Source organism: Temnothorax longispinosus, chromosome 1, assembly GCF_030848805.1.
Source record: "Temnothorax longispinosus isolate EJ_2023e chromosome 1, Tlon_JGU_v1, whole genome shotgun sequence".
NCBI lineage: Eukaryota > Metazoa > Arthropoda > Insecta > Hymenoptera > Formicidae > Temnothorax > Temnothorax longispinosus.
This window is the reverse complement of record NC_092358.1, coordinates 8,117,198-8,143,029: the sequence shown is the minus strand read 5'-3', so window position 1 is coordinate 8,143,029 and position 25,832 is coordinate 8,117,198. Positions and strand designations below refer to the sequence as shown.

Sequence of the window (25,832 nt, the reverse complement as noted above, 5' to 3'; positions counted from 1 at the left end):
TATAAAACAATGTATCCCTCGTTCTATCTACAATCGAATGAAGATGTTTTCTCAGAAGCTGTAAAAGATATAGGAAATGACTTTCGTCTTCCGTTTGTACGATAGAGAGAATGTACTTTTACGACGAGCTTTACGACGCCGCGACGAGCTGAAATAGTTAACCTACTTTATTTTAAGTACTGGCACTTTTCTAACACTTTTCCAAGGGCATAGCTTTGGCAATAGTTTAATTGAAAAGACCACGTGCACGTCACGTTCGAAGGTTCGGTCATTTCTCTTTATTACTGTTACTTCATATCACATGTTTATCACTATGTTATTAATTCAGTAATATGTAGTCACACAGCATATGTATTAAGGTTGACTTCGCAGTACAACGATCTAATCTTCAAAGAAGATGAATGTTTCACATATGATATGAAGTCACGCTACTATAATCACGAACTCCCTGTGATAATTACGTACGAGTCCCTCGTAATTATGAATATCGCATAAGTAACAGTTACACACAGCCCTATAGGTCCTTTGATTTTATCAGCGTTGGTTAGTCAGCTAATTGTAAGTTAACTTTCAATTAGAACTCGGAAAAAGCTAAGTTTTAAAGAACGTAAATTGCAATTTTCTAAAAAGATAATGAGAAAGAATGTAAGAAGGAGAAGAAGAAGAGCGAGAAAGAAGATAATAATAAAGAATAATTTTCATATACAAAGACAACTATAAAAGAGAAATAGTAGTCGTTATGTTGAAAGCGATCAGCAAAAGTAATTTTTCTGTAAAAGACAATTATAAGAAATATTATTTAATAGGTAGAACTAAATTTCTAAAGTGGGTTTAAGATTGATGATTCTTTTAAGATTAATGAAAGTTAAAGCGCTCTAAATCACTAGAGGATGAAACGATTATTAAATAAGCACTTACAACTGTTGCGAGCAGTTAGACGGCTTCTCCATACGGTAGCCGACCTTCAGCAGATTGTAGAGATTATGTACGTCCACTCCAGGATACGGGGAGGCTCCTAACGTGACTAACTCCCACAAGAGCACGCCGAAGCTCCAAACGTCCGATTTGCTGGTATACACATGGTCAGCCAGGGATTCCGGCGCCATCCATTTTACGGGCACTGCGGGCACAAACCGTAAAACCTTGGATAACGCGAAGTAACAGTCGGGCTCGCGCGAGTCATTAAAGGTGTTTTTTCCCGTGAATCCGTCGAGAGAATTACGACCTGGATTACTCCGTCGTGGTTGAATTAGGATCGTTAGTATTAAGCTTGCTAAAATATTGTCTGCACCTCGCAATATTGCACCTTTCAATGCTGATTTACGCTTTTTGTCTAATAGCTTTTAGATTTATCATTGCGATAAGATTATAACTTATAAGATTTATATGATATTTTTGTGTAGATTGCATTCGTATTATTGAAGGAACACTGATCTACATAGTTATTTAAGATATGTTGTTATGATTTACTACGTTATATTTCAATGATGAGAGAATATAACACAAAGTCTGCAAATTGCGAGTCGGAGTAGAAAATTAATTAGTGGTCTCACCTCGTCCCTTGCTTCGCTTCAAATACGCATCGTCTTCATATACATCACGAGTTAGACCAAAGTCCGAGATCTTGCAAACCTTCCCGGTTGCGAGCAAAACATTCCTCGCTGCGAGATCCCGATGCACCAACTGCAATGCGGAGGAAACTTTGATTAATTGCTAATGACTTGACCGAGAGTCGACTTGAGACATTTCACGACTTTGGCATTGCTTTCGAGAGAATTGGAGAGAGAATTGCAATCGAATATACCCTTAAATTTCATTAACTAAGTTCTAAGAAAAGTCAATTTAAATACTGATAGGATTCTATTATCAATTTTCAGTTAACTCTATTATATGTCTTAGACATTCTTAGTTTAAATATTTCGTAAAAATAATGAGTTCAGTGTAATTTAGAAAAAAAAGAAAATTCCAGATAATTTAATAGATATTTGGAAATGGTATTATACCTTAATATCGGCCAGATATCCCATCCCTTTGCTTATTTGCCAGGCAAACGAGAGAATATCGCGCGGTGTTATCGTATAGTTCAATGCATTATCGCTGCCTTGCGATTCCTCACTGGCGTTGATCGGCGAAGTGGAAAGCAGAGACGTCGGTGCGGGTATTCTACACTCTGACTCCAAGTGCCGGCTGCGCCTCAGATAGTTACTGAAATTTCGTGTAAATTTATCCTATAAGCCGCATTGTCCGGGAAATTGGTGGTCAATAATCCGTCCGTTCCTGGAGAAACTTGGATCGCGATGAATAGGGGATGGATCTCCCGGCATGTGCATCACGTCCGCGGAAAAATTTAATTACCGAGAGCAACTGGTTTAAAAGGTTGTTGTCCCCCCTGGCAGTGGTGGAATTCCATGCGGCGGAATTCCGCATCGCGATAAATTCCCCCAGAGTTATTTCCGCGTTTGTAAGTCCGCCGCGTTCGTTGCGACGTCGTTCATTTAGACGCGTATATGGGGCATTGTTGGCATAAATAGAAGATAAAACTGTTCGACTTTTGATCTCTCGACTATAACGAGACAATGAAAATACTATGAATACCAAGCGCAGTAATATCCGTGCGCTATTTGTTCGTCTTTATACGCTTAACGAAAGAGAAAAATTTCCCTTTAACTTTCTGGAATAATACATTAGTTTAAGTCCTTTGCTAGATCTTTCAAAATATTATCTGTTACAACATATATATTTACAATACATTTATGTAAATTATAATCACATTTATTCTCATATTGCTAAAATAGAAAAAAATTTGCAAATATAAGAAATAACAAAATAAACATAAATACAAGATTTCTCTAATTTAATCTTGAAAAAATGGGTGTTATTCAGCATCTAAAGAAAGATAGAGTTATCTGTGTCCTAAGTTAAAGCTGTAATTTCGACAGGGATGACGCACGAATCGCGTCATTCCGCTTCCAGCGGTCGTAGCAGGACTTTTATCGATAAGACCAGAAGCTTGTGAAACGGAAAGGTCATAAATAGCGTCAGGACAGCGACGGTCGAATATATCACGGCGCGCACTTACCGTAAGGAGCCGAATTCGGCGAATTCGATGATGAGATAGACGGGCGCGCCCGGCGGTGTCGTGCAAGCGCCTAACAGCCGAATCACGTTCGGATGCTGCGCTTCCTTCAACAATTGGTATTCAGACAGTAGATCTGCCAGTTCAGAAGCACACGCGTCCTCCTTCAGGGTCTTTACCGCGACGATCGTGGGACCGGGAATTCCACTGATGTTCATAGCTTTAGCGCGCAAGACGCGCCCGAATTCACCCTCGCCGAGCACCTGCTCGATTTTCAGGAGCGATCGTGGAAATTCCCACTTCGGATCCGGCTGAAATTCCACGCGAAAATTCGGAAGTTAGACATGTTCACGATCAATTTCACATTTTACCACAAGTTTACTCCGATTAACGGATAAGGGCTCAGTCACAATGAGAAAAATAAGGAATAAGATAAAGGAATAAGGAATAAGGCATGTTGCATCTCACTTTAATGTACGTGTACTGAAATGAGATGCGACATTCTTTTATTCCTTATTCTAACATTTTGACGTTATCTTTAGACACTTATTCGTTTGACCTATATTTACATCTAATGTCGTTGATGTTAGTTTGTTATCTTATTGTAATCACTTTTATTTTACGAGAAAGACTCTATTTTTATATTCGACAACGTTTGGCTAATGTCGTGACAATTCGACCATTGGTTTTGGTCAGATTAATCGTCAAGACTTTTTCGACCATGGGTTTTGCTCGTTTCTAAATTGTTGTTCTAAATTCACTTTTATTTTAATTTTCGTTCGCTTTCTCTGCAACGCGTGTAGAACAATTCGAGAAATCCTGAACACGAAGATGGAGAACGCTTGCACGATTAATAAATCCTTTCGAGCTTGTTACGATAAGAGCTCTGCTACCTCTAATCCAGTGTTACGCCTCGGTGGAACATGTTTCCAGGTTCGTGTCAGACAATATCTGTACGGCATTACTTCGCGCAAGTCGCTAAAGGACGCGAACGGATACTCAATTAAACGACGGTTCAAGAATGATAATAGGATCACGTAGCTAATGAGAAATACCTCTACGAATTAATAGTCACCTTGAATTAGTATTAGCGTATTATCCACTGAGAATTTCGCTACAAGATTTTGAATTAGACATAATTCGTATCCATCAGTTACAGAAATTAGTTTTTAATCAATAAATTGTAATATAAGTCATTAACAGAGATTGTATTTAGAAAGAATAACAAATTGGATATTTTTTTACATTCCGCTTTATTTTGCAAAGAATCGCGATCTCAGGAATCTTTTCTCGCGGCAGTATGATAGAACTTTTTCGGAACGGAACGCTTCTCGATGTATAAATTTTGTAACACGTGCTGATTCCATGAAATTCAAAATGATATTACCGTGTTATTTTCCACATCTCCGAAGAATTTTCTTCGAAAGATTGGTATCTATTTTTTATTAAAATGACAAAAATTCATAGAGAGCGTATTTTTGCTTGAAAAATGACATGGCTTTAGCATAGAGTTTCGACCTTTTCAATTTCACAACTTTCAAGCAAGGTTATTGAGTACGTCACGTTTACGTAAACAAGAAGCTAAACAGACCTTGCTGCGAATAAGCAATTTAGCAAACAAACTTGCGTAGAATCTATTTTGAGGGGAAATTAATTGTTTATTAAAGCAGATTAATTTACGCCCCGATCAAAGAAATTTTATTATAAAATCACTCCATCATCACTCAAAAGTTTGATGATGAAGAATGAAATCTGCATGACGTAAAAATGCTTTCGATGAATTCGCGCGTGCGGCGCGTGTACATCACGAAAGGGTTTACCTTCGTAAACCTACTGTTCACTGAGCCGCACATGCCATGTTAGAGTCGATCCGACTTCGTTTCGACTTTATTGAATAAAAGTGACTTTATCTCGCTGGTGTCGCTTCAGGAACACGCCTCGCGAAGAATAGAAATATCGTGAATTTTTTCCAACGACAGTTCGCGGCTTTACTTGTCTTATTTTATCGATATTTTTATCGTATTCTTTCATTTGATTGTGGATACCCCGAACAACCGAAAGTGCATCCCTCTTTATTTTTATTTATTTATTTAAAAAGAACAGAAAAAAGTTTAGGTATGTAATAAATATTATTTCATTAATTTGAAATTTGAATATTGTGCAAAGAAAATAGTAGATTGAATGCGTATAAGATGTATATTATATTAAATTTTATATTTTGTTAGATTTTATTATCTTATATACGAGATATGTTTGCATATTCCGAGCTTTTGTGGTATTTGAAGGAGATGCAACGAAGTATATTCGCATTCCACTTTAAAGGGTAAAAGAAGGGATTTTCAGTTGAAAGGTTCTTTTTATTAACTAGACCTTCTTACGAAATAAGAGAAATCTGCATAAAGTAAGATACTTTGTGTTTCAAGAAGATCCTTGACAGTCCTCTGTAAAAAAATTTTGTCGACCCTCATATATATTCTCAAGCGTTGTTAATTACGCCAAACAACTTTAGAAATTGTTCCGAAATGCGGGAGAGATGCCAAGTCGAACTTTAATTTCGGTGTAATTCTGAGAGCAAATATACGAGTGCTAAAAAGTTTCCGTAATCAGGGGGGGGGTGTGAGCGCAGACGTTAGATAAGAGAGATTCCTTTGCGTATTTTCAAAGTAAATTACAAGTCTCTACGGACCAAGAGCTATATTCACGATCGTAACGTGAGAAGCGCGCGGTGAAATACGCGATTGCTTGAGATACAGAAAACAACGATGCGAAAAACGACAAGATGAGAAACCGCCGGACTTTTATTTCTAAAAAATAATAAAATGCTGATAAGTCTTTTTCCGCGTAATCCCTGATATAATGTGTATAAAATTCGCAAAGTATCACACATTCTCATGAAAAATATTCAAAACTTTTTACGAAGAATCTTTGAAAGTGTTCAAAATTTTAGATTAAATCTTAAATTGAAGCAATCTCAATTTCTTATTCCCTCATCAGTAGTCAGCTGGAGTGCCGTATCCTTCCAAGAGAATGCGGGGCATCCAAGAGCAATTCTCCTAAGAATACGCGCATTTATTTTGCGGAAATGCGTCTTCCGCGATTTAACGCGCTTCTAAGAGATGGGCGATCGAGCGCGAGCAACGACACTGCTAAACAAATATCCTGAACTTGAAGACCTACAACGAAAGCTTGACCGAGTTTTCGAGGCGCGTTTAGATTCCGAGAATCAACCCCTCTTGAAGTCTCGCGCTTCTCCGTGCGGAAAGCTGAGGGAGCTTATGCGCTTTAGCACGCTGCTTGCGGGATTTACGCGGATGCGCGCCAACACGCGAGCACGCACGTACGACATATCACGTGCAGGAGGCGACTACACGGAGAAAGTCTCTGCAGATCGTGTTGCGCAGTTAAGTACTGACACAGCTGTGCAAAGATGGCGATTTTTACGATTTTTCTTCACGCGAAGGAAATTTATTAAAAAAATAAATAAAAGTGAGAAATTTATTTCCCCCTGTGTTAAAAGTTTCTCGCAAAACTTCTTGGTAGATGTGAAGCTATGATCACTTTATTCGCAACAATATTGAACGTTGGTGGTTTTATTAAATTTTATTATATATGTGGCTAGAAAAAATTAATAAAAGAAATGAAAAAGAAAAGAGCTTCTTCTCTTGAATTCATATGTGAAAAGGATTTAACGGTACATCATCCGTTCATTTTGTCTCATTTTTGGCATTTTCTTTCTTTTTTATTTCAAGCGCAACAAATGTGCATGATTGTGAAAAAATTATAATTTCTTTTTTAGTGATAAATGTTCATTAAACTATGTTTGGAAACCTTTCTGCGAATTGCAAGATTAATTTACTAGCTCAGACGTGGCGCGATAATCTGGATATGAAGTGGCTTACAGAATAATTGAATATTACTATTCGAGAACTGTTAAAAAACGCCTATTTTATCTTGCGTCTTTCGCTGGAAAGTCTGCCGCCGCTAGATAACACCGACGTTAAAGTAATAAGAAAGTTTCTGCAACTTTGCACACTCTGTATCTTAGATAATGTCTATTCGAGAGTAATATATTGAAAAGATCAAAACCGCGAACTCAATATTCACTCTTACAAACGTAAAGTATATATGTATCTTCTACCGATTATCGTGCTTTTGTAATACATAAAGAAACAATTTAATTCTTTTTCCTAATCATAAATATTTTTTATGACAGGGAAGAGATTTTATGACACGGAAATCTTCCAATAAAATTATACAAATTTTAATTCAAGATTTTTCACCCCAAGAATAAGGTAAGTAAGCCCTATAATTTTCAGGTTTATCTCATTCCTATGCTAAATTTTTCCATTTCTAGTGGATGATATCAGTAGATATTCTGACCGAGGTAAAAGATTTCTTACCGGGCATGTCTTCGGTAACAATAGATGACGATTCGCCGCCGTGAACGTGTCCAAACCGATCAAGAGACCATCGCCGCGATCGATGTAGTCGGACGGCAAAATACCAATACCATTTGCCGCATCGTCCACCCTGTGTTTGCATTCCCGTCGAGCGCCCTTCGCCGCCATCCTGGAACGCAGAGCATCGCGATGCGGAAGACGAGCTATGTTGGCTCATGAAGCTATTTTGGTTTGTGGAGTGAAATGGGATAATTGGGGTTGAGCTTGCCGTACCCATTATCAATTACGGCAGTGTAAATTACTTTAGCTTTCTCTACGATAGTAATTATTAATTATAATGAGATTACGTTGTATAATTAAATGTAAAATTGATGTTTTTTTTCTTAATAAAAAGTAAAAGAATAAAAAGAAATTAATGCAATAAATATTTGATTACAAGATACAATATGGCCGGTATTCATAGTCAGATCTTATATATAAGATTGTCTTAAATTCATCTTTACATACTCTGTAGCCGACAATCTTATATATAAGATCCGACTATGAATACCGGCCATGTTTAATCTTTTTTCTTTTGTTTTGATCGAATCATTTTAAGAGTGTATTAATGCAACTTAGCGGAAGTTAACCCATTGTGGTCACTCTGAGAGAGAAATTCTGGTAGACATTGACCCAAATTCGAAAGTTTAGATAGCTCGCAGGCTTGTGAGTTTAAATTGCATATACAAGGTATGCCAGCGTCCACAATATCTCTCGCTAATGTAATAGAAATTTATTTGGCAAAAGTTGAATGCTAAATTTTCAGACACATCCAGTTTTAGTTTAAAATTGTCATGCAAAAAAATGATAAAAACGCGTAGTGATATAAAATAACCGATTAAAATATACCTAAAAATTCACTAAAAGAATAAAAGGTAACCAATTGCAAGCTGTGAACGTAAAGAGGAAACGTGCTATCGCAACGTGCATATCATTGAAACTTTCCCAATTCCGCTCTTTGCCAGAAACTTTCGAGTTCGACTTTACTTCTGGGCAAGTTAAACAAATATATTCTTTTCTCTCGTGAAAAATTCCCTCGATTTGTATTCTTGCAATGAATTCTTTGATATGTGCCAGAAAGTTATAAAATTCAAAAATATATCTGGTTATATATGTATTATATATAAAATATAAAGAGAGATAAATTACAGATTTTTAAACGGAATTGACGCTGAGCGATGAACTTACTTTGCATATAACAATCAAACTTTTATGAATTATCAATTTGTGCTATCTGCGCATTACTTCTAGGAATAACGTTTTAAAATTTTATACTTCAGTATTAATAAATATGCATTAATCTCCACAATTATACATTATCGTTTTACATCGGCGTCTTTTTGTATAATCCCGGAAAGCTGGAGATTAAATAAACCATGTCCAAATCCCGGTTACTACAAGCTTCACCCTGCCCTTAATTCCTTGTAAACATAAGATTCGAACCGATAAGCTCTGCACAAGCCACTGGTCCAGAAGCGATTTACTAAATCCTTTTAAGATCCATGCGGACCAAAAGACTTCTAATAAGATATTGTCACGTTCTACCATCTTACAATCCATCGTAACAATATTAGATTTTCCAAGCAAGTTTTAATATTTCTCTTCCATCGCTATTTTAATTTCAATCTAATAATAAATAAAATAAATCTAATATATATATATATATTATATAAGTCTAATTAGACTTATCTTATTTATCGTTAGATTGAATATATAAATTTATATAAATTTATATAAGAATAATATGTATATAATAAATTTATATTTTTTCGTGCAAGAGAAAGAGAATGTACTTTTCTTTCTCTTGCAAGAGAAAAATTATGTGCTTCTGAAGAAGACTTATATATATGTATACAACTTTTTATAATGTATACAAAGTCGCATTGGAAATAATTTTATCTGGTTTTATAGTGTTATCTTGTATAATTAACTGTTTTGGCGTCTTACCTATATCTCCACATCACGAATGACCCCACAATCACGATCAACACAAACAGACTAGCTCCGATGACACCCATCATGCATGTGGGGCCGCACGGTCCGCTGGACGCTGCAGAAGCGTAAAGGACAAAGGTTAGTGCTGCTTGATAAAGTGAAAAATAGGCCGTTTGATGTAAAATTTGATGTTATATTAAAAGGAAAGATCATGTAATTTTTTTACAACCAAAAGCGTTGAAAATGGAATGTTTGATATGTTGGAAGTTGATTTGTTTGAAATATTAGTTTTAAATTTCAATACTCAAAACTTTTATAAATATATTTACACAACAGTTACACTTAGGCTTCTCTGTGACTTAATATTGCCTGGCACAAATAATTTCTATGGAAAAGAAAATGGGGAAAAAGATGCGATAACCGACCTTTTCGCGCGCCCGACACGACAATCTCGTTTCCTCGATCACGTAATTTTCCGGTGCCCAGTCGTTCCTCCCTTGTCGTTCCAGGCACGTCATTTCCTTGCAAAAAGGAGTCCACTCCGCAGGTGCATTGCATTACATCGTTGCAGATGCAAGTATTCAGGCCGCTCTTTATGCCGCGGCCGTCGTTGTTCATGTGAGCGAGAAAAACGTCAGCTAAAAACGCGAATACAACCACTCTTAGATCGATCGAGTGCTTCTCGGAGAAAAGTATAGTAATCCTTCTTTTAAACTCTTAAAGCCCTTTCGATGAAATACTATACTACGACAATACAAAATCCTTTTAAATGAAAAATTTTTGAACGAAAGGACCCAAAAGTATCTATGTCAAGGCCGAAAATCTAAAACACGGCTCTATATGCTAATATCTTTTCTACATGTATCACATCTAGAACTTATAGTATCGTTTTAAAATCATTTGGAACGTTAGAGATTCTGAATTTTAGGCCCTTTAAGAAAACTATTTTCTCTTTTTCTTTTATATATAAAAGCGCTTTAATTGTCGTAAATAATTTGCTATTTAATCATTTATTTTTCACAATACGATGAACCCTCATGCGATGGTGTTGTGACATTTTTTTAACACGGCCGGTTTTACCACACTAATTCGATCGACGAAACAATACATGCGACTCACATTCGACGGTGCAGTCTTGCGGACATATATGTGGAACGTTGCGCTCCAGTTCGTCGCATTCGTTGTCCGGACAGTACAACAGATTCGGAGAACAAGTGGAATAATATTCCGACATTTGAGTAGCGTTGTTGCTCCTCCATACGCATCGACCGTTGAAACTGCCCTTGCTACGCATAAATTTATTATTAATGCCTTCTTATGATTATTCACGAGATGCGGAAAAAGGTTCATATGAAGTGTTACAAGCTATTTTTTTTTTCAGAATTACTAGAAGTAGCTTCCATTATACGGATTATATTATATTAAACGGTAAAGAAATAATATTCTTAGTCATACATTATTTTTTATTATAAATTTAATCTTAAATCGATCCGACTAAAATAAATAATTTATATTATACTTTTTTAAATTATTCTTTAGAAAAATAAAATATAATGTGAATTTAATTTGGTAATAAAACTTAATTAGGGAAAAAAGGATATAAAATATAAATAAAGAAAAATTTACAGTAATGAATTAAATAATAATAGATATTTTTTTAACGAATTTTTTTTAGAATTTTAATAATAAGCGATGTTTGTTCCAATATAATATTAAATTGGCATTTTTTAATGCAGGAAAGAAACTTAAATGCGAAAACGATAATAATCGTTATTTTATTCTGACAAAGCAAAAGGAAAGAAAGGAATAGAAAAAATAATCCGTCGTATTAACATCTTTTACCTTATCATATCAGAAAACGATAATCGTCAAGAGGAATACAGAAAGCAAGTCAAGTGGAACCTAATGGAGGAGCCATAAACCTGGACGCGCTATCATCCGAAATCGTTACGATGAAATTGTGCCTCGTGGCGATGTGATGTTCTTCCGGGAAAAAGAACGAAAGTAATGACCCAATCTCCTCATTTATTTCATTGTAGAAAATCACCGTCAATTTCGAGACACAATGATAGTGGAGGTTCGATGTCAAATGGATTTGCTTTGTATATAAAGTATAAAGAGTCGCTATCGGTCAATAGTATTTTTCAAAAAATGGCTTCTATATTTATTACTTACAAACTTATTAATTTTATCTAAATATGCTTCCGCATTTTTCGTCAAACAATATAGACCTCTTGTTAGACTTTTCGTAAAATAAAAGTAAAATAAAATAAGTAAAAAAAGGTATATAATAAAAGATTTAGTAAATTGAAAATTCTTGATACACATAGAAGCAAGTGGGATTATGCGCCATTTTCCAGCGATGTAATTATAAAGTAAGATATGCAACATGTGTGGAACGCAAGCACTTTGTGGAATGCGCTTCTGCTGTTAAACTCTAGTAGATTTACACCACTTGGATATTAAAGGAAACGTTCCTGTCGCATAAAATAAGAAAAGGTACTTAACGAAAGTTCTGCCAATAATTATCTACACGACAAAATAGCAGACAATTAAAATTAATTATAATCCTAGTAATAATTAACATTATAGAATCTATAGATGATATAGATACTAATTATTATCTCGTATCATATATAACCACGATTCGATCTTTTTAACATTGACTATTATGTTTATAAAAGAAAATTACTTTAATCGTTATTAAAGAGATATTGGATCTTTTAAATGAAATTCCTAAGGATTCTTGTGGTATTTACCATCAAAAGGATTACGGTTGCTCAAGGAGACTTATATGCAGTCTGAGGAAGAATAGATGATACACACCTAAGGACTCCGCTGCCAATTCCGCAGGACTTTTCGCATTTTTCGCGTGTTTCCGCGTTCGCACACAAGTACATTTCCTCTTGAGCCGATTGCCCGCACGTGATGATCTTTGATTGTAGTACGTCAACCAGATTCACTCTCAACGTCTTGGTCGTAGCAGTACCATTTACTCCGATCCATCTTAATTTCAATCTGGCGAACAAATCGATATACCGTATTATGCTCACGTGACAAGAAGCTTCGATCTGGACGGGCAAAATGTCGTTATTCATCGACCCGGCGTGATCGAGACGCAAGTCTTCTCAAGATGCCATTAGTTTAATTATTTTTCGCGTTTATAATTTTCATAGTGTTCAATTAAATCAATTTTAAAACTCTGAGAACAAATACATTCCTAATAAGGCGATAAAAATATAATATAAAGTATCGAAGTTTTTTTTAAATCTTATTGATCTTTTTTAGTAAAAATACTTGAACGATATAAGTATCTTTAGTTAAGATATTTAGATACTTGACACCAATACAAATGTAATACAAGTATTTATGTATGTATAGTGCGGAAAACAGTTGTTTATATTTAGGTCATACTCGTGCCTGATCAGGTATCTGGATATTTAATTCGTTTCGAAGGATAGGGCACATTTCAATATATATATATATATATAAGTACTGTAACATTTTTAAATATAGAAAATCGACCGACAGAAAATATTGTAATTTCATTTACGTTCTATAGGTGAGGAACATCTGCGGGATGCTAATAGCATTTTGTTCTTCCTATACAGAAATGGCTATCTGACTACTGAAAATAGTTCCTTCTCGCATGACATCGAGTCATTTATAGGACACGGACAGACTTACTGAACGGTGTTGTTGAGCTCGGATCGTAGCTTAGTTTCATTGGACACATAAATGATGCCGTCCCGTTGGGTGACGTTGAAGGCGCCCGAACCGTTCAGGACGAAAGTTATCGAAGGATGTGGCTTCGTGGTGGGTTGCGCCACGCGTAGATATCTGGGCGAAATCCGGGCTATCTTCACATTCGACGGATACGAGAACGTTGCGACAGTTGACGGTATTACGGTTGTTAAAGCATGATGTATCGGCCCCGAGAAAGTTATGCTGATGTTCACCTAAATAAAAAAAAATAATTAAGAATTATTGTCGAGCCAATCCAAATAAGATTTTAATAAAAAAAATTAAATATTTATTATATATTATATATATTATATTATTTTGTATTATAATTACTTTTATTTTTTATTAATATCTAGTTACTACGTTTCTAATTAAATTTGACTTATTTATTATCTCATTTTTTATCAAGCGACTTTTTATGATGCTATTATACAAGTATTGATTTTTTAAATGTTTAATAATGTAAAAATACTCTTAATACTTGGAAGCTTTTCTTGTAATAAGAGCTTACATAATGATTAATGATGCGAGAAGGATTAGCTTGCTCACAGAGGATCTCAAAAAAGTATAACGAGAAGAAATATTATTGCTTTGAATTGCTCTGAATAAGCTCCTCATTTTATTTCTATCAATGTAATTTTGTATATTTGTGTATAATTTTTAATATAATAATTTTTATTATATTATATTAATTATTTTTTTAAATATTGACTAAATTATTTCTTTTACAATATTATAAGTTGTAATTATTTTAAAAATAGCTAAAAGACATTTTTATCACGTCTTAAGGCGTGATGTATTGTTACATTAAAGCCGGTTCTACAATACGTCGCAAACGATGACAACTGCTAGTTGAAAAGTGTTATTTCTGATTGCCGATTGCCAGTTGCCGACGCTAAAAAAGTTAAAAGTTCGCCAACTCTCTTTTGACCACCACAACTGACAAGCGCAACGGGAAATAACACTTTTCAACTAGCAGTTGCCATCGTTTGCGACGTATTATAGAACCGGGTTAAAAAAGATTAAGAAGATTTGCCACGTTTAGAAAGGATCTCGAAAGAAACTCAAATAATATTTTACCGCAAAAGATCGATATTAAAGACCACCGCAGGTGCGACTGCTACGTGACTCTCTTATTAGAATTTATCGTCCATTTCTTGGGATACCATGGAACGATCATAGCGGAAAGAGTGTTCATGGTACTTAAACGCACGTATACCAATCTTTTCTAAAACGACGCGTAGGAACTACGAATAAAACCTTATTGCAGTTTGTTTGTTACAAAAAACTCTATCTAATATTAATTTATATTTTTAATGTCAATAACGTCAAGAAACAAGTTTTGATTATTCGTTTAAGAAGAATTGAGGAAGGGAGAAAGTTTAATAACTTCCAACGCGTTATACTTAATGAGAGCAATTTGCAAGGATTTGCGTTTCCATGTGGGCTAAAGATCAGCGTTCATCTGCGAGAGCGTTAGGGTATCGCGTTTCACGAGGAAAGACGTGATTACCCAGGAGGATCGGCGATACTTCAGACACGGCCTGATTTAAGGGTCACGGGACATATATCAAGAGCAGGTCGCCGAGGTCGCTTGGATATCGGCGTCAAGATTTATTTTCTCGCGTGGTTTCAATTTAAACAGCTAGTCGTGCGCAGCGCGGATGATATAGGGTATCCATTAAAGGTGCACAACGAGCGCGGCTCTCGAATTAGAACGAATACCATCCGATTATTATCGCTTTCACATACCGTTCTACAATCATTATTCTCTTTCCAATTACATATTCAGGATGACGTATGTTCCGCATGTGTGACACTGGGATACTGCCGCGTGAGTGGCAATTTAACATCAACGATGCAAATATCAAGAGTAGGATAAGTTTAATTATTGACAAGTCGAAAAGATTTTTTGATAATTCTGTCGATTTGTAGTAAAAAATGAATGTAACTCTCTCTTAATATTTAACATTACATATATAGATATTTAAGGTTGAAATATAAAATTTTATTTTTCAACGTGATTAACTTGTATATTAAATAGTTTTGCAATTAAATTCATCATGTTAGGACAAAAAAATCTCTGGTATATGCTATCTTACATGCAATTACATGTAATCTTGAATTTATTCAAGATTTTTGAGGACCCTTTTTGCTTGCTGTTAATTGTCACGTACTCTGTATAAATCGACTACAAATTCTGCTAAATGGGAATGATTAAACATTCTTTTCATGAAAACGATGAGCAAAATATTTGCATTCAACGTACGCGGAACAATGCATTTATTCGCGCTTTATGCCGCAATTCCCGAAGCTTCCTTGCGAATTTCATCACATCGAGCGATCAGTCAGATTATCTCCGACCGAACGAATGTTCTCTTTCCGAGGACGGAAAAATTTCCGAAAAGTCCGTTCATTTGTTTGTCAGGAAAAACATCAGCGAGAGCCGCGTTAACGACAATCGCATTATTCGAAACGAAGCTCGGCAATAAGTGACTTTACACCCACACATCAATTTCAGATGGCGGACGCGGGTATTTAATCCACGATTAGCCGCCTCCGCGAAATCAATGCCGCACCCAAGGAACCTCTAACAAGGCGAGATTTCACTACCTAATTGTTTAATGGCCTCCGATTATATGGCGAGAGGCGAGAATTACGGATGCAAGGCGCACGACTAATGGCCATTAATGAGTCCTTATCTTTCGCGGCTTCCTTGATACAAGCTTGGATCGATGTCGTTTCGTGCCGATCGCGAGTGGACTCGACAGAAATGAGAGGAAATTCGCATTTAAGAGGCTTGCATTTATGAAAATACATATAAATACATCTTTGAGAGAGAAAGCGAGAGTATCAATTAATTCAGTTTCAAAATTAACAAATAAAAGATCAATTAGGTATTTTTATCTGGAAAAAAGCTTTGTCTCGAAAAGAATTAAGGATTAACAGTTGTTCAATTTATATATAAATTTTTAGTATTGCACAATTTTATCTCGCTGTAGCAACTAAACGTACGGCAGTCGTTATCTGATTATCGGAGAGATTTTTATTTGCTGTAAATGAGTGGAGAAATAACGAAAATTTCATGGATGAAAATTTCACGTTTCGCGTGAAGTGATCATAGATCTAACTCGGAGATATCACGCGGGCGTCTTGGTCTTCTCCTATATTAAACCAGGCTCTCCGCTCGAGTTATGAGATCAGTACGGTGCACTTCCGCCTCGAGTTTTGCCTGTGCTGTTCACTGGCAAAATGACATACGGCGGTGAGATATCGGGGGACCTCTGCCGATATTGCGAAATTTATCGGCGCGAACTTTTTTAATCGAACAACAGATTCCCAGCGCGGCATGCTGCGCGTGTTCTCTTCGTTCATTTCGACGAATGGACGAGTGCATTACGAAAAGCTCTGATTTGATTATCTGATGCAGCAGTCAATTTTTTAACAAATTGCATTTTATTGAATTGCAAATATTATTCTTTTTTGTAAATTTGAGCTAGGATTTATCTTGTTAGTATTAATAAGAATCTAATTTCCTGATCTTCAAACTATATAAACTGTTTGAATACGTGCGAAGAAGTAAAATAAAAAATCCTTCTAAGCCTCCAAACTGTAAGATCAGAGAAATTATAGAGGCAGAGTACTTTGGAGTGTTCCGACTTTTAAAGTGCATTGAGGAAAGTTAAGGAACTAGGCTTTTACTCTGCCACATGCTACCATGTGGAATCTGCTCGGAATCGGCTCTTAAGTTACTTGGCCACTACTGTCCTTTGACACATTGCAAATGGAGCGAATGCTTCAAGTAACTTGCAAGTGTCAGCGACATAGAATCGATATTGACTCACCGAATTCGCCCCGTATCCCGCGAGAAGCGACTCATCCGTGACCTGAAGAACTACGCGATACGGCGATTTCGGCAGCAATGTCTTCTTGGCGTAGATCACTGGAAAACACGTGGAACGAGTTCTCGATTACGAGAGCGGACGATACATTTATCAAATGGAATAAAATATAAAATAAAGTGCGAAATGAGGATGGTGCTCGATACTTACTGGGAAAAATGGCGGTGGAAGGCGCTTTATTCGGGCGCGTGTGATGCTCGATCGGCAGGATGTTGTAAATCAAGTCCAACGCATTGGAGGTATCATCAAGTAGGTGAACGCTGTACTGGTTGCTGGACACCGTATCCGCATCCTTCACGACCAAACGGTTCTCGTCTACCAATCTAGAGTTCTGTAACATAAGTATTCACTGTTTATAAATATTGAAGGATACAATTTAAACCAATACCTTTAGTTAAATAACATTTTTTTATTTTTAACTACCATGCGTGTCGAAATTTATTATTTTTAACTCCATTGTTTATTTAAATTAACATTGGCTGTGTTCAGTAGAGAAAACTGCATTGCAACTGTTGTAAAATTTGTAAATCTGATTGGTGTATGCTTTTAATTTTGACCGAAGCTAAGAGTATACACCAATCAAATTCACAAATTTTACAACAGTTGCAAAACAGCTTTCTCTGCTGGACGCAGCCATTGTTTTAGTTAAATTAACGACATATCGAATAGGAGCAGTAACGACCTACAAAAATAATTAAAATGACTCAAATTGAGTATAATTTGGTATTATAAATTTAACAGTTCTGTAAATATTGCTTATAAGGTTCCCGTTTACCAAGCTAGAACAATGTAACTGTAACGTAAATATTTCTTTTCATAATGCTTTAAGTTACGAATGTAAGTATCATACTATATTATAATGGATTTAACGACGTAAATTTTTTATTAATATCCACATAATTTGTATCTATTATTTTTATATATAAATAATCTTTATTATTTTAATAATTTTTTGTTATAATTTATTTATTCTATAATTATAAAGAAAATGTTCGGTTTTATTATACTTTTACAAATATTTAGAAAAGTGGAGAGAGCTATTTTTTAGCGTGACGATTTTTTGCAATCTTTAATAGTGTTAAATTGCCTCAGTAACTGTTTTAAGTATTTTCACTGCACTTAACGAAACAACGCGAGATTTCGATTAATCGATCGAACTTCGCTCATTAAAGTCTCCAACTAGATTCGTAGAAAATCCTCAGATATTTCAGTATTCGAACGAAACAATTGCTTCTTCATGGAAGTGAAATAAACAATAAAAAGTAACAGCTGAATAAAAGGAAAAAAAGATGTTTGCCGAGGATTGTGAAAAGTGGAGAAGGAAAAAGAGGATTTGACGCGTTGGAGAAAGGTATCCCGAGAGAGGTTTAATCAAGATCAATCCCAGAAGCTATTCCTCTCTCGTCGTAGGTATACTTCATCACTCTCGCATGTCTTTTGTAATATTCGCACTTGGCGTTTCCTTTTTATTATGCATGTCGCGTTGAAAACAACGCCGTAATTACGCGAACAATGAGCGCTTGATTAAGTCTCTTTTCCGACGTGATGATGTTGTGGTTGAAAAACGCGATTCATTTGCTGACATTTGCCAAATAAAATACTCGCGGGTGTTGAACATGTTAATAGAAAAGATAAGGGCAATTAAAGTTATTCACGCAGAAAGATAAATCCTTATTCGACGATTTTTACTTATATTTTATTATTATTATTTTTTATGATATTCTTGTAAAAATGTAATTTAGGTACGATATCTTATATTACTCTTTTTAATTTTTACACTTTGTATATGTTTATTCACAAATAAAGGCGCCATTTAAAATTTGAGTCAATAACAATTTAAATTTTCTTTTAATAAAAAGTAACAAAAAGAATGGATATTGTCAAATTCATAATTAGATTAGAATTAGAACATAGACCGGGCGGGATTTCGATATATCAGCGGCGCCCTTATGCTCCGCTGACGATAAATCTATGACTTCCTTAATACCAGGAAGTTAATTGGTCCCAAGTTACTCGAACAATCGTGGCAAGCGCTAATTTAGAACGTTGGCTCGATTTCGCTCTTTGATACTGTAAAGTTACCTTGGAGAAGTCCTGAAGTGTTATAGCGATGGAAGTTTCGCCTTGCACCGTCGGAGGATTGTCGTCTTCATCCAGGATGTCGATGGTGAGGAAGTCCGTTTGCACGTATTGCATCCCGGTTTTTTGTTCCCAAACGACACATCTCACTTGGATCTTGACGTGAGGTCCAGGTCCTCCCGGAGGTCCAATAACATCTCGGTCTAAGGATGCGTTCGCAAATAATTCACCGTCGACTATATGAAAATAGTCTGTTCCTGAAAGACGAGAATAAAACTTATCTTATTGTTCCTATAACGGCATGCATCAAATTCAATATCAAATGCAGTAACATGTACGTTATTCAAAAGTGGTCTGCGGTAGCAAAGCATCTATATCGTTAACATAAATTAACATAATCGAAGAGGTTCTGAGAAAGTTTCGTGGTGCAAGCTCCAAATTTATCAGATACATGTGAATCTAATAAAAAGATATTGTTATAATATTTGATAACACTGGCAAAAAGTTCTAATATATGTATTATTTTAATATGTTACTATTCAAATTAATACATAAGCGTTACTTTTATATTTTACAATCATAATTTTGGATATTGGATTTGGGATATCAAAGTTATTATTAATATTGCAATACTGACGCACGCACGTGCACGTGTGTAAATATATTTATTTCGCAGTTTTATATAAAAATTTAATGTTTATATGTTCCACTATTGTTTGATTAAACTCTCTCTCCCAAAAAGTTGCATTTGAAATATGGCGCTTGCAACATTTTCCCGGTAACCACTTCTATTGTATTCAGCGGACGAAAAATAAAATTTAAACCGTCGGTGAAGAGATCCGGGGGTTTGATATATGATTCGACGCACACAAACAGAGCCGCAGGTTTCTGTTGTTACGTATTATTATGTCACTGTAATAGTAACGACGTCTTCAGCGAGTTTTAATGACGACAGTTTTGCGCTGATCCGACGGCAGCTTTAGCGTTGCACACTGCCACGAACAGTTGTGGCACGATTTATTCGTATTTTACGTCGAATGACTCCAATCAATCACCGTTTCGTTGCTTTCCCGGCTTTGTCAGTGAAAAATGTTCGACCCTTGATGGAGAATTTATCTCTCGTATAAATATGAACCTGACGGTTCAACGAAGATCGCTAGGGCGACAATACGATTTATCGAAAACACTTTAACTAAAGAAGATAAAGATCTCTAACGCGAGGAGAATTAAGTTTCTGAATTCCTCGTGAATGAGTTTTACCTTACGTTAGATACCTACATCAGAAATTGAGAATTTGTGGATAAATTAATGTTTATTTGAATTATTTTTATTCATATAAATAAAGTAATCGAATGTGTCTGGAATTATACGAGACGAGATTGGATTTGAAAGGATTGAAGCTGAAAGGATTGAAATGTCACTGAAGATACTTGCCATTCAATAATTCATATCCGGTGACGTCAAATTCGGAACACATGTAGCTGTTTATCTTGGGGGCGAACCTGCCAATCACGGTGACCGGTTGATTCTCGTAAATCTTGTATCTCGACGTGTTCCAGAAGCACATGTCCTACAACACTAGCAACAATGTAGACCAACACCTCCGATAAAATATATCTCGACGCTTTAACCAGTTTAACCCGTTAATGGTCGTTTATCTTCTTGTATCGCAAAGCCATCAAGTGAAACAAATGTCTACGACTATTTATGACGTTTTTATATTCACTGTATATAATAAATGGATTGTTATTTAATTCTTTTATTATCAAAATCAGTTTTTATTATTTATGGCTTTCGGTACAAATTCCAAATGACTATTGCAATGATTAATGGGTTAGATGGGTCACTCGCGCGTATATATTCAGAAGAAAGTAGAAATTTATCACATCAATTTACCTGCAAGAAATCTGCACAATTGATTGTTTTTCCCATCACCGGTACTGGTTGCACTTTTATTTCCAGCACCGCTTCGTCAAAATTCTTTTCCATCGCTTTAATAACGATATCGAGAGTGCCTTACAATGTAAAAATAAAAAAAACTACTTTAGCTAAGATTATACATATTATCTTTCTACAATGTTAGATAAAATTTTCTTAGGAAATAATAAATAAATAAAAGTGTACCTACCATTTTTCGGAATACTCGCTAGTCTGACTATCCTACGATCAAGATAAACTACAGACGGATCCCGCGGCATGAGGATCTGATACTCCACTAGCGGTCTGCTGGAGTCATTCCGAAGGGTCCTAAGGTCGATTACATACATCCCGGTGACCTGCGTCCAACCGAATTCGCTATGAGCTAAGTACGGTAACCTTAGAGTGAGGTTGGATTGCGGGAAGTAAAGTCCTGAAACACAAAGAAGGAAATATATACACTTGACCATTTCTTAAAGGTGGTCTCTCTTCCTGCAATTTTTCCGGATTTTCCGGCTAGGATCTTTCAGATTGCGCTTTAGGCTGACTTATATCGGATATCGTTCCCGAAAGTTGTCGCACCCGGAACAATGGCTCCTTGCTCGTAAATTCTCCCGTGAAACGAACTCAATGGCTCGTCGGAAGACTCGGAAGCGTAGGAGGGTACGGCCGAATTTCGAGAAGCGAATGGCAGTAAATGGCAGTAAATGGTATGTACGATATATAGTGGCGTAGTAACTCTAGTTTCGCTGACGATTTTGCTGACGATTTCGCGCACACGTCTCACAGTTACTTGGTACACGGAAACGTCACGTACATCTTGCGGCTGTTTGCCGTCGTTGCTGCGTTGAAGGTTGACAGGTGCAGCGCGGATATATCGGCAAACAGAAAGAGAAGAAAAATAAGAGAGAAAGAACGGTTTTTATTAAATTCTTTTTATTTAGAACAATGTGGTAACGGTTTTATTAATTATTCTTATTAATTCTGTTTCTCTAAGAACGATATTAGCAATATTTTGTTTATTACATTACAAAGAACAAATCGCGAATCGAAAAGAATATTTCCAAGCGACTCTATTATATAAATATTTGCACTATTTCTTCTACGTGTGAAACCAAGGGCGATTTGGATTTAAAAAGTGAAAGAAACATGAGATTAAAATTTGTTGTTAAATGGAAATTCAATAATGTTGTGAAGCTTATGCTTAATGTTTAAATAAACGAAGACTACCGTTTATCTGGATCCAATTTTGTTATTTTATGTAGAGAGAAAGAGGCGAATAAATCATATCGTAGAAAAGTCTATCTCTCTAATGTATATTTCATAGCGGTAAGAGAATTTGCATTTTTGCCGAAAAGTGAATATTCAAGCGATAGTTTTTCGCGTCTTCGTTTAAAATATTACGAAAATAATTTCGCGGAAGTGGAAAAAGGACTGACCGAGTATTTCCTCGCATTCGTGATACCGCAAGGATTCTTTTTGCAAGCTTTTCCGACATAAGAACTTCGGTATGTGCATGCAGGACCTGCATCTCTGAACGGCTGAAACGTGTTCAGCCGCAAAAATGTGCTTCGCTGAATAAAATATGCCGTGAGACTATCTAAATGTCGTCTGGCGTAAGACATACGTTACGATATACACGTCGGAGCCGATCGTCTGGCGGTTTCTACGTTTGAGCTTACGTCGAACACGCTCTGGAGATCGCCGCCGTGCCGCCGCCACACGTTCGGCGAATAAATTATGTCGCGAGAGGCGACTTTTCCTCTCATGTCTCCTGTTATGCATTATAAATTATATAGGCGATAAGCGCCCGCGAGAAACAGAGAAAATTCTTTCTACCGCACACGCAATTTCAGATCTGAGATATGGAAAAATACAACAATGTGATAGAGGCTGTTTGTCTCGAAAGCGATGTAAGTCTAATCTTGGAGCGTATATACATTTCAGAGAAATGTAGATGTAAAAAAAAAGTGATGCGCTCTGTATTTATTTTAGCAAAATTGAAATTAAATCTGCAGTCAGGAAATAAAAAATGTCTATTTTTATGTGTAAAACAAACGTCGAAAATACAGACATGTTATTCCTGAAATAGAAAAGTATTTGGTCAGTATTCATGCGAGAAACTAGGAAAGTCGTTCTGGTTCTGGTTCTGTTTCTTACGGTTCGGTGGGTTTCTCCTTATTCGACGAGTATTTCCAATTTCGACTGGAATGGACATTCGTCGATAGTCCATAATACTCAGAGATAAGAGTCTGTATCGACTCGATCATGCTAGGGGAACGGCCGAGGGATATTTTGTCGCCATTGTGAAATGATGATATTACTCCCCTAAGTGCAACTGTCAGGGAGGATCGAGGAATTTTAGAGATAGTACAGACGTTACATATTTATAACGACATTTTATACATACTGACAGGATTTTATAATGTCTTTTGTATAAATAAAAATATACGTAAAATATACATAATATTGTATAAAGCAATATCATTTTATCGTTTAATACTTATTCTCAATCTAAATTTTCTTGCATACACATACACACGCACACACACATCTTATTATTACATTTATTTAATTAATTTATTAAATTTGTGTTTAAATTGTGTTTGTGTATTTTCTATTCTTTGTTAAATCAGTCTTTCTTATTTGATAAACTTTACTTCAAAAATAATTTTAATAGAAGAATAAAAATTCAGACCTTTTTGAGCTCGTTTTTGAGTATATTTGTAAATTTCTTTCGTCATATTTCTTAGTGTAAGATAATTTGAAACATACATTAAACAAGTTGAAGTTAATTGAGGAGTTACTGAAGAATTGCCGCAATTCAAATTTCAAACTCAATTTTAGCTTATAAGTTAATCTCAAAGAGATTACTGTGAGGTCGCGTTAACTGTTGAAACAACGATCCTATTTTCCAATGGATAGCGACATCTAATTTCGGTATTTACGACGGCAGGTTCAATGTCGAGAGAGGGAGACATTACCGAGGTTCTCTGCACCGGAACCTTCGCGTGCGGCCATCGGTGTCGGCTTGGAGGAACGAACCTCCCGCTTGGTGTCAAGGTGAGGGTGCAATCAATATATGCCGGAGCGGTTGTTAATTTTAATCCATGGATCGCGTGTGCGGTTAGATACAGACGGAACGATTACGAGCACTTTTACAACCCGCCCTTCCTCCCACGCGAGTTTCTCGATACACCATCCTCGAAAGATATATCTCTCAGACATACGGTGTATAGTGTGTTCCAAAACTATCAATTTTAATTATAGATTTATTAAGAACTCGAAAAAGATTTTTTTGCGATTAAAATATCTAAATAATCAAGAGTTTTTGAATTGGAAATCATAATAAGAGCAAAAAACTTTTTCGTAAATTACATTATCGCGAAACAATCTCAATGCAAGATCTTTCATATACATTTATTATAAATAAAATTATAAATAAGATTCACTTGAGTTTTTCAAAATATTTCACATTTTTTATAATTTTATAAAACTTAATGTTTTAGAATTTCTTAAAGATATTAAATATTATTCAAAATATAAATTTTTTTAAATATCTTCTTGTTAATTTTAGTTAAGAGAAAGCTATTTTTAATATTGAAAATCAGCGACAAATAATGGTCACTCTCGAAAAATTCTTTCTAACAGTAAGTAATAGTTAATTTCTTTACACGTGCTCATGTTTAGTACGTCTAGCCAGATGCTAATTTGCTGTGTAAGCAAGTGTGTAAATTACCATATGTATACTGTCTCCTCCTCCCACTGTATTGTCGATAAGATATATTCAGCACGAGTCCTTAATTTGAATAATAATTTCTTATTTCTCATTGGAACGAGAACAATTAATTCTGCGACATGAAAACAAAGACCGATGTTCTGCGTTTCCACAGTATCCTCTTTATACTCTTGAGTTGGAGAATGAAATTGATTGATTTTTCTTCTCCAAGATACAGACATAAATTTCAATAAAATTGGAATGCTATTTAACAAATATTTTAGTAACTTTATAAAATTTTAAAATCTAAAACGGCGAAATATATAAAACCTAATGCGATATAAAATAATAATAGGTAAAAAAACCGATAAATAGGAAGAAACACGGTAAATGGAATTTCTTCCAGCACTTTCATTTTAAGATACTCACACGGATCTTGGGCATTATACTACGGTGCTTTATCGCTGAATAAATCCCACTCCATCACGAAACATGTACCTAAGTTGCACATGCATTTAGGTACACCCGGTGCAGACCGTCTGTAGCCTAGGTGCGATCGACCGTAGGGGAGTTCTTCGCGTGTTAAACGTCGCACGGAGCAGCGTTTGCATATTCAAGAGTGGATAACGCCGCCAAGACAGATACGTCTCACAGACGTCTCCTTCTGTGTCTTTTCTGTAATTGAATTCTCGGCACCGAATATCAGGCAGCCTCATTGAAACGTGGGGACAACATATTTACATATTTGAGATACCATCTTATATAATAAAATATATGTTATATAATAAATTTATATATTATATGTATAGAAAAATTTAAATAAATAAATAAAATTAATATTTCAAGCTTTAAAGATATAAAGTCCCCATTCGAATAACAATCAAATTATCAAAGAAACCTATTGCTAGCATGTTTTACTTAGATATATTTATCGGCAAGTCCATTAATATGCGAATTTCAGACGTAGTTTGCGGGTTCTACTGAGAATACCGCGTACTTGGAATTCCGCGTACCATCATTTT

General features: G+C 35.6%; 1 protein-coding gene across 1 annotated transcript in view; it reads right to left on the bottom strand.

Annotated features, from left to right (window-relative positions):
- Ret (Ret oncogene) overlaps positions 1–25,832 on the bottom strand; it is a 56,311-nt gene that overhangs the window by 2,558 nt on the left and 27,921 nt on the right. The window contains exons 3-18 of the mRNA XM_071796628.1: positions 21,304–21,525; positions 21,072–21,190; positions 20,610–20,745; positions 19,179–19,432; positions 17,247–17,427; positions 17,040–17,137; positions 13,138–13,409; positions 12,277–12,468; positions 10,570–10,736; positions 9,876–10,088; positions 9,463–9,565; positions 7,477–7,645; positions 3,080–3,387; positions 2,004–2,205; positions 1,554–1,683; positions 919–1,120 (exon numbers count right to left, since the gene is read on the bottom strand). Of these exons, the coding sequence (XP_071652729.1) occupies positions 919–1,120; positions 1,554–1,683; positions 2,004–2,205; positions 3,080–3,387; positions 7,477–7,645; positions 9,463–9,565; positions 9,876–10,088; positions 10,570–10,736; positions 12,277–12,468; positions 13,138–13,409; positions 17,040–17,137; positions 17,247–17,427; positions 19,179–19,432; positions 20,610–20,745; positions 21,072–21,190; positions 21,304–21,525 (2,968 nt within the window). The remainder of the gene's footprint in view (positions 1–918; positions 1,121–1,553; positions 1,684–2,003; positions 2,206–3,079; positions 3,388–7,476; positions 7,646–9,462; positions 9,566–9,875; positions 10,089–10,569; positions 10,737–12,276; positions 12,469–13,137; positions 13,410–17,039; positions 17,138–17,246; positions 17,428–19,178; positions 19,433–20,609; positions 20,746–21,071; positions 21,191–21,303; positions 21,526–25,832) is intronic.